This window comes from Colias croceus, chromosome 6 (genome assembly GCF_905220415.1).
Source record: "Colias croceus chromosome 6, ilColCroc2.1".
NCBI classification, from domain to species: domain Eukaryota; kingdom Metazoa; phylum Arthropoda; class Insecta; order Lepidoptera; family Pieridae; genus Colias; species Colias croceus.
This window is the reverse complement of record NC_059542.1, coordinates 10,239,203-10,251,273: the sequence shown is the minus strand read 5'-3', so window position 1 is coordinate 10,251,273 and position 12,071 is coordinate 10,239,203. Positions and strand designations below refer to the sequence as shown.

Here is a 12,071-nt window from a genome sequence, read left to right as displayed (position 1 = left end):
CTCGCTACTGCAGTGCGTCTGGAATGTTCGCTAATGCGCATACTGACGATTTCCGGGCGATAATACGCAAAAAAACAGCGTCTACATTCGATAGAGTGCGGCGCAGTCGCAACAGTCTCTTGACGGTAATCTCGGAGAGATATATGTCATCTTTCATGGGACACTTTGTGCGTAGACTTGTCCATTCTAAGCGACAGGTTTACGCATAGGGTGCCCCGTGAACTGATGATAGTACTTTAATATTTACCTACTAACATTAGCTTTTTAAGTCACGTACTAACATTAATGGATCCCTGTAATCTAATTGTTTAAATAAATAAATAAATAAATAAGCTGTTATAAGCCTACGCAACTTTATTGGTATTCAAATAATTTCAATTTCAAGTTTGGATACCATAGATACAAAGGTCAAGGCCAAAATCTGTACTTAATATTATAAAGCTGAAGAGTTTATTTGTTTGTTTGAACTTTGAACGCGCTAATCTCAGGAACTACTGGTCCGATTAGAAAAATTCTTTAAAAAGTCCGGTGCATATCTATCTATGCATCTTCAGATGCATAGAGAGTAGAGATTTGCTGCTCAAATATCATAATTGGGTCTCCAATCAATACACACACAATAAGGTCTACATTTTCTATTTTACTTTTTTTATTCAAACAAATAAATTATGTTGGTGGCATAGGTACTGCAAAAAATGGAACTTTAAAAACAGGCACAAAGCTAGAAAAATACAATAGCTGAGGTTGATTGTCGTAGCGTTCTTAGACATGGAGACAGCAAAGAGAATGTTTTTGAAATACCTGTTCAATTTTATTATCAGAACTATGCAAAATAATAGTAGTAATATAGATAGGGAGGCGAAGAGGGGAATTTTCTGCAATACTCGAGCGTGGCAGTTTAAGATATGAGAGATACCTTAGACCTAATAGAACAACCTTGTTAACTATTTAGCTCTCTAAGTAGTGACGCGCGCCCAGGATAGACGATCAGATTAGTAAAAAAAAATCGATAGTCTGAAATACTCGAGCGCGTCAGATTAAGATATTGGGGGTTGATTTTAATGTTTTAAGACTAAATTTAACTAATCTGACGATAAGTCCTTGACGCCGCCAAGTTATAGGGTCGCGAACTTGTAAAAAAAAAACGTTAATCCGGCATTCTCGAGCGCGATTGTTTTTATTTTTATTTTGAAGAATATAATCTAAAACTTACTAAAAATACAAAATCTGCCGGTTTCCGCGTGACCGGAAGTCTGGAGGAGCCATTTCATCTTCCGAAAAACGCGTTGCAGTATATAAGTTGCGAACGATACATTTTACAAAAAAAAAAGTTTGAATAAACAAAAAAGGTAATTTTATTTTACACAAAAAAGGTCTCTTTACATTTTTGTCCAAAGTTAAAACTTTTTGACTTGAAGCATCATAAAAACTCAAACTCCCGGTTTTTTGAGTATATCTCGAAAACTGAGGGTGTTAAGAAAAATTGATATGAAATAACGATGATAAAAAAAAGAAACTCTCAAACCTTTTTCGGTCAGATTAAGAGAACCCACCAACATTTTTGTCAGATTAAGAAAATATGCTTTCAGGAGTTAACTCGGTCTCCTGAAAGCATATTTTCTTAATCTGACAAAAATGTTGGTGGGTTCTCTTAATCTGACCGAGATAAACCTCCCCTATGAAAATCTGACGCGCTCGAGAATTTCAAAAGGACTTTTTTTTTCTGCATTTTCAAAAATTCATCGTAACTTATCGTCACGCCGAAATCGTCAGTTTTTTTAAGGGGAGCTTCCTTGGGGCCTACTTAACACCCCTTCCGAAAATCTGACGCGCTCGAGTAATTTTTTTTTTGTGCATTTTTGACGAATTAATATGCCTAGCCCCACCACGCAAACCGGCAGATTAGTATACCGTTGTTATCAGAGGCACTTGGGGCATACGTAGTATGAATATCTGACGCGCTCGAGAATGCCCAAGTAACTATTTTTTTTTCATTTTTGAAAATCCGTACACGCCAAACCCACCGCTAAAATGGTTTTTACCATAGAAGCTTTTCTTTTCGAAATTATTTTATCTATCGATTTTGATAAGTCTCGACGGCGCCGTTTAATTACGCCATTTAGCTACCTCGCCTCCCTATCTAATAACAATATTATTCTATTTAAATAAAATTATTATACACTAGCTGTGCCGCGCGGTTTCACCCGCGTGGCTCCGCTCCTGTTGGTCTTAGCGTGATAATATATAGCCTATATTACTCGTGGATAATGTAGCTTTCGAATGGTGAAAGAATTTTTAAAATCAGTCCGGTAGTTTATGAGCCTATTCATTACAAACAAACAAACAAAGTTTTCCTGTTTATAATATTAGTGTAGATTTAATAGTTGGTACCATCATTTTAGCACAATACGTTCGCAGATACATATTTTATACCTATACTTCGCATATTCAAAGCAAGCATTTCCCGGAATAGAAGAACAAAATCTGAAACAATAGTCTCGTTTCAGTTTGTATTTCAAAGACATTAATTGAACTTTGTTCAGCGAAGCGTTGATTTTATTGTATCGTAAAATTTGAACTGCAATCGGCTAAAGCAATTAAAAATCTAGGAGTAAACTTTGAATAAACTTTGGTAAATGTTTATTGGTCAAGTTATAGTAATATCTATAACTATACTATTTATTTGAAATGGTACAATTTATCTTTTCTTAAAAGACTACGTTGTAAATATTATACAATGTTCGTTACTGTGACCTTCCTATGAATAACATGTTAATTTTTATCGTAGGAACATAGTATTAGACAAGGAGCTTTAAATAAAGATTCAGCTTATAGGGTAATTGCGCCTGTTCGCGTCCACTTAGTGCAGTTGGAAAGTTTGAAGGAGAAAATAAAAATGTTCCAGAACAAATTTCAAAGCAAAATTTATATAACGTGTTCATTACATAGTCTATTTTAAGATTTACTTTCAATTGTGTTGGAAATATCATGTGGTTTTTATTTATCTAGACAAATAGCAGAATTACTATTCCTACGATACTTTGACAGTTGACACTTCTACAATTAGTCTCCGTATTTTTTTAATTTAAAAATAGAATATCTAAGTTTTGTTAAAGTATAAGTGCTAAATATAGTAAAATAGTCAGCGATTAATAAGTGCAAACGTTATCTTAACACTACGTACAATCTATCGATCATAAAAAGTGATTTGAAATAATCGTCTTTAGTGCCGAACATATGTTCCGTAAACAAGTAACTTATAGAAGATTGAAGTGATTGTAAAGTGTTATAAGTGAATTTGGAATCCATTGTCATAATTAGGAACCTGTATTAACAATTCTAAATGTGATGAAATAGTGTTTTGTGAATAAACTTTTGAGATCGTAGAGAAAAAAATTATCACGAGGGTGATTCAAAAACTTTGTTTCGTTACTTCTATCGATCGTCGAATAAGTCTAATAATTTCGCATAGTCGTGTAACCGTGCTCGTAGCTCTTCAGGGAACTGTGCAGTATAAAACTAGTAACTGTCCAATTGATGCTGGTTCAAACCCTAATCGTACATGAAATTATTATATTTTTTCTTTTTTTTTTCTAATTAATCTATAAACTAATTAATTAATTATCCATACGCAATTAATTTTATACAAGAAATTAAAGTTTTTTTTTTTTTGGAACAATGTCTAACGTTTGTGCTGGATGTCATAATTCTGTTAAGGGTATACACTCTCTGAGATGTTCTCTATGTTCCTCGGTCTACGACTTACATTGTGCAGGAACCAGTGATAAAAGGTTTAATGCTATGCTACCAGAAAAAAAGTCCTCGTGGAAATGTCCTGCGTGTCTTAATCTACGACCCAAGCTTGACAATACTAATACGCCTATCCGAAACATACAAAAAGAGCCAGTCTGCGACGATTTGAGCTCTCACGTAGCTGATAGCAATATAACGCTTAGAAATAAAATGGGGGGCTCAAGCCGGTCGCGACCTAACGCTAGTGATAATTCCAACCCTGTGACTGAAGCGAGCTTGCAAAAAATACTAGATTCATTTAAAAGTGACATGACCGAAGTGATACAAAATGCTGTCACCAAAGCAGTGTGTGACAAGTTTAGTACGTTAACAAAACAAATTTCAGACTTTCATGAATCACTTACGTTTTTAAGCGACCAGTACGAAGCTCTTAAACTGCGCGTACAGGAAAATGATAACATAATGACTAATCTAACGAAAGAAAATGCTACCTTGGTGATTACTGTTAAAGATCTCACAAGTCGTCTAGCCTACACTGAGCAACATCTACGTGAAAGTAATTTAGAAATTAATGGCATTCCTGAAAACCGTAGTGAAAATCTTTTGAATTGCTTGAACCAATTGGCTAAAGTAGTGAATGCCGATATTAAGGACGATGACATAATGCATGTAACTCGCATAGCCAAAATAAATAAAGATGATGGTCGGCCGCGCGCTGTTATTGCCAAATTAAGAAGCCCCCACCATCGCGACATCCTACTTGCTGCGGTGCAAAAATATAATAAATATAATAGTGATGATAAATTATGTACAAATCATCTGGGGATCGGTGGTACTAAAAAGCCAGTTTATGTTGCTGAGCATTTAACTCCTGCTAACAAAATTCTTCATGCTAATGCAAGATTAAGGGCAAAAGAATTGAACTATAAATTTGTTTGGGCCCGAAATGGCAAAATATTTGTGCGCAAAAATGAAACCAGTCAGGCATTGCAAATCCGTTGCTTAGATAGTCTAAAGAAAATGGTTTAATTATTGTATTAATATTTAATATTATTGTTTAATGTATGAATGTAACGGTTTTTATTATCTTCATAATGGTTAACATATACTATCAAAATGTTAGAGGACTTAGGACAAAAACTAACGAAGTATTTAAGAATATATTATTAAACTCATATGATATTATTGTTTTTTGTGAAACGTGGCTCAAATGTAATATTTCTAGCAGTGAGATATTTGATTCTCGGTATACTGTATATCGTAGAGATCGCAATTGTAATAGGAATGCTAAGTTGGATGGAGGTGGAGTTCTAATCGCAGTTTCCCGAAAATTTCAGTCTTCTAGACTATTAAAATACGAAACCGAATACGAGGATCTTTGGGTAAATGTTATAATCGAAATTGACGGTGTTGTAAAAAATGTTCCTATCTGTACTATTTACCTCCCACCTCCAACCAATCACAAAGCTCTACAGAGATTTATTTTAAATGCAAATAATGTCGTAGAGGAAATGGGAAATGTTATAATTCTTGGAGATTTTAATTTGGGTAATATAAAATGGGTCAATAGCTGTACGAATCGTGAAGTAATGGTTCCAATTGAGTATCATGGTAATGTGGAATGTGCTCTTGTTGATTTTATAAACATTAATAATCTTGATCAAATTAATAATGTTCTTAATCACAATGATAAAATGTTAGACTTAGCCCTGACAAATATCTCTTGTTGTAATGTTTCCTCGGCGATTGATATATTGACTAAGCCAGATCCTCATCATCCTAGTATTTTGTTGTGTGTCGAATCTAACGTACCCTCTACTTTGCGATGTAATGACTTTGTTAGCTATAACTTTTTTAAGGCTAATTATGATGATATTGTGCGAGAGCTGGAAAATATTGATTGGGACTCTAAATTTCTACTTGTTAATGATATCAATAAGAAGTTGGAGCTGTTTTACGATGTTTTGCGAGGCGTAATTGAGCACCATGTACCGAAAAGTTACATTAAAAAAAGCAAATATCCTCCCTGGTTTTCTCCCGCTTTAGTTCGTATCATTAAAGAGAAGGATAAAATTAGGCGTAAGTATAAACAGTTCAAAAACCCCCGCGATCTGTTTGAGTTTAATGTTTTGCGAGAAAGATGCAAAAAAATAATTTCACGTTGTCATCAAAACTACAAACAAAAAATTGAAGAAGCCATCAAAAGAGATAGTAAAGCATTTTGGAAATATGTTAATAGTAAGCGAAATAATTGTCTATCATCGATACCGTCTGTTATGTGCCTCGACAATCTTACCGCAGTAAACGGTCCTGACATTGCGAACCTCTTTGCCTCTCATTTTTCATCCGTTTATTCTGATTCAATAATAAAAGCGCTTCCAATTTGTTCAAGTAAAATGACTTGCTATAATGATTCTTGTTCCAAAATCAATGTTACTAAAAAAGAGGTTCTTGTCAAGTTAAAACAACTTGATGTTAACAAAGGTGCTGGTCCGGATCTTATCCCACCCATTTTTCTTAAACGTGCGGCCGTCTCGTTAGCTTCTCCTCTAGCTAATATTTTCAATGAGTCTCTCCAGCAAGGTATATTCCCCGAGCGTTGGAAGTTTTCCAGGATTGTGCCAGTATATAAAAAGGGTGACCAAACCATTGTTAGTAATTATAGACCTATCGCTATTTTATCAACCTTATCAAAGGTTTTTGAATCTCTTGTTTGTCCTGTTGTTACTCGTTACTTGGATAAATTTATATCACCACATCAACATGGTTTTCGTAAAGGTCATTCTATCCAAACAAATCTTGTGAAATTCTTGTCTGACGTAGCGAGTGAACTAGATAGCGGAGGCCAAGTAGACGCGATCTATACGGACTTCAGTAGCGCTTTTGATAAGGTTGATCATGAGACGCTGCTCATAAAATTAAAGAATTATGGTGTATCAGGCTCCATTTTGAAATGGTTCGCATCTTACCTTTACAATAGATCACAGGAAGTGGTTGTGAAGGGTTTTAGGTCGTCTATGTTTACTGCAACATCTGGAGTCCCACAGGGGTCCCACTTGGGTCCACTGCTATTTCTTACTTATATAAATGATATTTCTGACTGTATCAAACATTGCAACTATGCTCTTTTTGCTGACGACTTAAAAATCTATAAATCAATAAAAAATTTATCGGACGTAAATGCTATTCAGGATGATTTGGACAACATAGCAATCTGGTGTAAAGCTAACTATATGGTCATCAACTCTAAAAAATGTTCTTACATAAGATTTACGCGAAAAAAATCACTACTGCATTCTAAATATAATATCGAAAATGTTGCACTCAGTGAAAATTCTCAAATTGTAGATCTTGGCGTCACTTTAGACAGCGGACTTAGGTTAACATCCCACTTAGACAATATTATCAAAAATGCAGCACGGATGTTGGGCTTTATTAAAAGACATGACTCACATTTTAAGACATCAACTAAAATAGTTCTTTATAATTCTCTGGTTCGCAGTCACCTCGAGTTTGCTTGTGTGGTATGGAATCCCTACTATGCCGTACATTCGCAGCGTATTGAATCTATTCAGCGTTCCTTCACGAGACACTTGGCTTTTACCTCTCGAGGTATATCACATCGCTGCCCATATAGTGAACGCTTAGATTTTTTTAAAATGATTTCGTTACGCGACCGCCGCAAATTACACGATTTACTATTTCTCCATAAATGTGTAAACGGTGCTGTTGTCTGTGAGGACATCATTTCTAACATCGCTTTTCAGATACCGTATGGCTTTCCCAGAAAACCGGTAAAAAACCTTTTTTGTGTTCCAGCTTGTAAAACTAACCTAGGCAAACATGCTCCATTATCGAGAATGTGTGCTACTTATAACCAACAAATAATGCTCTTACCAGATCTTGACATATTTTTTGGATCTCTCGCACAGTATAAGCATAAAATTATTCACAGTTTTTCCAGTAGCGTATAAAATAATGTAGTATATTGATTATGTTTTTCTTTCATTTATGTTTAATTGTATAAGTGTTATTAATGCGAATGTTGTGTACACCTATAATTGATAAATACATCAGATACAATTAATTAGATAATGTCTTCTTATATATAATGTAATGTGTATTTATTGTTGTGTGTTCCATAAATTAAATAAATAAATAAATAAATTAGGCGTTTTACCCAGTTCGCGTCCAAAAATTCCAGTTTGCGTCCACCCGTGGACCAGTTCGCGTCCACCAGCTTAGAAAAGGAATTAAGAGTGTATTGGGTGATATTTTATCAGATAAATGCAAATTAGATTTTAATAAATTATTTATTTACGAATATAGTTATTTAATAAAAACCGGCCAAATGCGTGTGTTCCGTATTAACTCGCATACCGAGGGTTCCGTATTAACCTGTCCTTTTTCATATGTTTTAACTGTAAATGATTATTTTTTCAATGTTTCCCTTATTTGTGCTATAAGACGTTGCTTCGTACCAAACTTCAAGTGTCTGTGTTCACGTAAAGTGCCCTGTAGGTTTTGATTCCCTTGCGAATGTCGAAATTTGCGAAAATTTGCAGCATAAACGGCTGTATCTTTTGATTGCTTTGGCTTATAAGTTTGATTTTTTCACTGCTTCAAGGGACCGTAGACTTGAGTATTCAATATAAATTTCAGCTTTATACCTCTACGCGTTACTGAGAAAAAGGGTCTTGACAGAAAGACAGACCGGCAGACGGACATACAGACGGACGGATATCAAAGTGATCCTACAAGGATTCCGGTTTTTCCTTTTGAGGTTCGGAACCCTAAAATCAACATTATTATTAATATAATTCACTGTGTAAGGAAACTGGAAAACTTATTTATATTTATCTTCTCATCATTATTAGAACCAAAAATTAACAAAAAACAAAGTTACGTTATGTAAATAAATAATAATCAGTTCTATTAAGATTACCTACCTACCCTACTTTTTAGTTTCTAATGAATTAAATTTCTTTTTTGTTTATATAACAGACTTATTGACTCTCATTCTCAAAAATACTAGTCTCATTCTTAGAATACCCATTTTAAAATGAAAAAATAGCATAAATATTTGCTAATTTGAATGAAAATTTAAATTATCAACTTGTGGTCTTAGTCAAAAATTTACAATCTATTTTAAATTAAATATTTTAACAAACAATTCATTGCTACGTAATGAAAAACAATGTGGACGCAATATGTTCTATTGTTATGCACTATAGGTATAGTTTGCGCCCACCGTGGACGCAAAATGGAAGTTGGACAAATTCGGTGTAGTAATTCGCGACCACCTTATTTTAGCTATTAATTGTAAAAGAAATAAGCTGATTTATAATCCATACTATTCTATGTTTTGTTAGCAAAGCAAAGAAACAGTTACATATTCAAAAATTCACATTTAACAATAAGATACTTACCGTCAAACGCGATGCTGCGCACTATTTTTTTCTCAAAATCCCACGCGTTTTAGCTCTCTCGTTTAATAGCCAAAATTAAATATTTTTTTTAAATAGGATAGACGGTGTGCAGGCATATTTTGAATATGTGTGCATGTCTCTTATACATTGAGGTATTATCGGAAATTTTTCTTTTTACAATTTTACATAAAGTATACTTATTTTCGTGAATTTTCTAAAAGATATCCGCAAAATGGACGCGAATAGGCAGGTGGACGCGAACAGGCGCAATGACCCTACTTTTGTATTTATTAATACAACAAATATAGGATATTAATCGAAAAACCTCCCTAGTAGCCGCTGTCACAAGCTCACAAGGATTTTCCCTCAAAAACCCTCATGCACGAATTTATTAGGATAAAAATACTGGTAAAAATCGGAGACGCGCTGATGTGACAAATACATTATGTTACATTTGCTATTACCTATATAAGCTTTTATCAACTGACATATTCGTGTAACACCATTAGAAGGTAGGATTTCACGGATACATACAGGTAGGGTTGGACCGTTATAATATGTAAGGAAAACCTCGGATAAATGTATGTATTTTACGGAATTTCGAATCTATGAATGAAATGTTAAGATGAATAAAAATTGGCATGTAGGTACAATAATATGTTTTTAATGACGATTTATAATGTACCTAAGCAGGAATAATATAAAATCACTTATTAAAGTTACGAATTACATGATTCAAGAAATCAATCAAATAAAAAAGAGCGTGTGTGCCGAGCACAGGTGTCAGAAGTGAAACTTCTTTAGCAAGATTTAAATATATCTACCAAATTAATCGCCTTACTCCATGACGTGACGTTGAAATTTTACTCTCAATGTGCCTAAAGAGGTGTCTCTTAAAAATAATTTCTAAGTTACTAAAACGTAATTGAATTCAGTTAAAAATATTATGTAATACTTTATATTTTTATATATTTTTAAAATAAAAAAGTTGGCTCTCATTGGGCTCTACATTTAATCATTCGTTGTCGTAAATCTTTAAAGCCGCCAAGACAAAGAAGTCCAAAATATAAAATACGTGTAACCTGAATCTACCTTACAGAACTTTACCGACAGGATGTCTTTTTTATATATTTCAAGTGTGTAAAGAGTCATGAAACACGTTTTTAAACAATATGACTCAATAAAACCACTGTTAACCACTTTCCATAAAGCTTAGTTCATTTTGTCAGATTGTAATGGAGTACGATCATGTATTTTAAATTTGACATTTCTTTAAAGAAAGGAAAGAGTTATATCGGTTTGTTTTCGTTAATTACTCGAGACCTATAATTAATATATTTACATAATTAGTCAGCAAAATGTCGATAATTTGATCTGAATTATATGTTGAAGCTGTAATCTATAGCGATTAAGATAAATTTAATTAAAATGTCTTCTTAAATAATCTTAAATTACTAGAAAAGTACCCCTGAAACCCCTGTAGCAATAAATATAATACTGATAATGATCGTGACATTATCTCAACAACCTATAGAAAAAAGTTTTGCACATATCAAGTGCAATGCCCTCCACCTAATAGGTGATTCAAACCCAACTTTTATACGCGACAGAACATTTAATTTTTATTACAAGAATTCCGGGAAATATATTGAGTTTTAAACTTCTGAATGTTGGAAGTCGGTAAATTTTTCCAAAGTTGCGCCATGAAATTCGTGTGTTAGTGACATGACATAAAGTACGCTAGTTTGTACCTCCGAACACGGCTGGGAAATACTTCCTGGTTTTTATTACGGAAATGTATGAAACATTTAACCCAATTGTAGATTGAAACCTTTTTAGGCCAAATCTTTTCGAAACCTTAAATTTGTAGCAAAAGAGGATAGGTAAGAAAGTAAAATTTAATACTTCACAATAAAATTTGGCAATGATCACATATTATATACGTATATAATATGTATTCAGTACATTTTTCTTAACCATCATAAAAAAAATTGTGAGATTTACGATCACTCTTTTATGTGTTAAAAGGTTTATTTTAAGTTACTACAAGATTGAGTGAAATAAATCTTCTCAAAACATTTAAGAAAACATAAAAATATTTGCATGTTCCCTTCGTAAGAATGCGTAAGCCGTAAACACTAAAAATACTCTATGTAAATAACGAACACACGGATGTACATAAATATATAAATAGAATGATAACTAACATTTTTTAGATGAGTAAAAATATCTGTTTAGTTAAACTGATGATGCGCGGTAAATTTACGTCTATGCATCATAAAATAACGAAAATTGACTATAAAATTATGGAACAGTAAAACATGATTGTGTGAAGACTTTTAAAAATAGATATTACAAGGGTAATAGGTTCAAGAGCGGCGTTTAAATTTTCATAGATTGTACGAGAAATTCTTGATGTATTTGAATGGATTAAATAAGTAAAATATTTTTAAACTATAATTAAAATTAGAAAACAAAACAAAACTCATTAAAATTCACTAGTTCTAAAGAGGTATTTTTTACTGTAGAGTATCATTTGCACCAAATAATACGCACAAAAAAATCAATGGTTTTAAAATATCTATTTAAGAACTCTGAAAAATAAATAATTACAAATCATCGACAAATCAATTGTTCTTTTGTTAATTTTTGGGGCTAACATATTTTTTCGACTCCAGTTAACCGGAATCATCGAACCCCGAACCAAACAGCTAAGTCCAAAAGCTCTACAATGTTACAACATTGCCTCTTATATCTTAATTGACTACATATTAATAGGTATCATACAGTTAACACATATATAATATACAATTATAGAAGCAATATAATTATACAATAAATAATCGAAGTTATCGGAGGGTTTTGGCGCGTATTCTCGTAGTAGCTCGC

At 33.2% G+C, this 12,071-nt stretch overlaps 1 protein-coding gene across 1 annotated transcript; it reads left to right on the top strand.

Moving 5' to 3' along the window:
* Positions 1 to 3,678: 3,678 nt before the first annotated feature.
* On the top strand, positions 3,679 to 4,782 carry LOC123692703. Its single transcript, XM_045637476.1, has one exon. The coding sequence runs from the start codon at positions 3,679 to 3,681 to the stop codon at positions 4,780 to 4,782; it is 1,104 nt and encodes a 367-aa protein (XP_045493432.1).
* Positions 4,783 to 12,071: the final 7,289 nt, after the last annotated feature.

Excerpts from the sequence above, each read along its gene's own strand:
- LOC123692703 (XM_045637476.1), top strand. The coding sequence starts at position 3,679 with ATGTCTAACGTTTGTGCTGGATGTCATAATTCTGTTAAGGGTATACAC.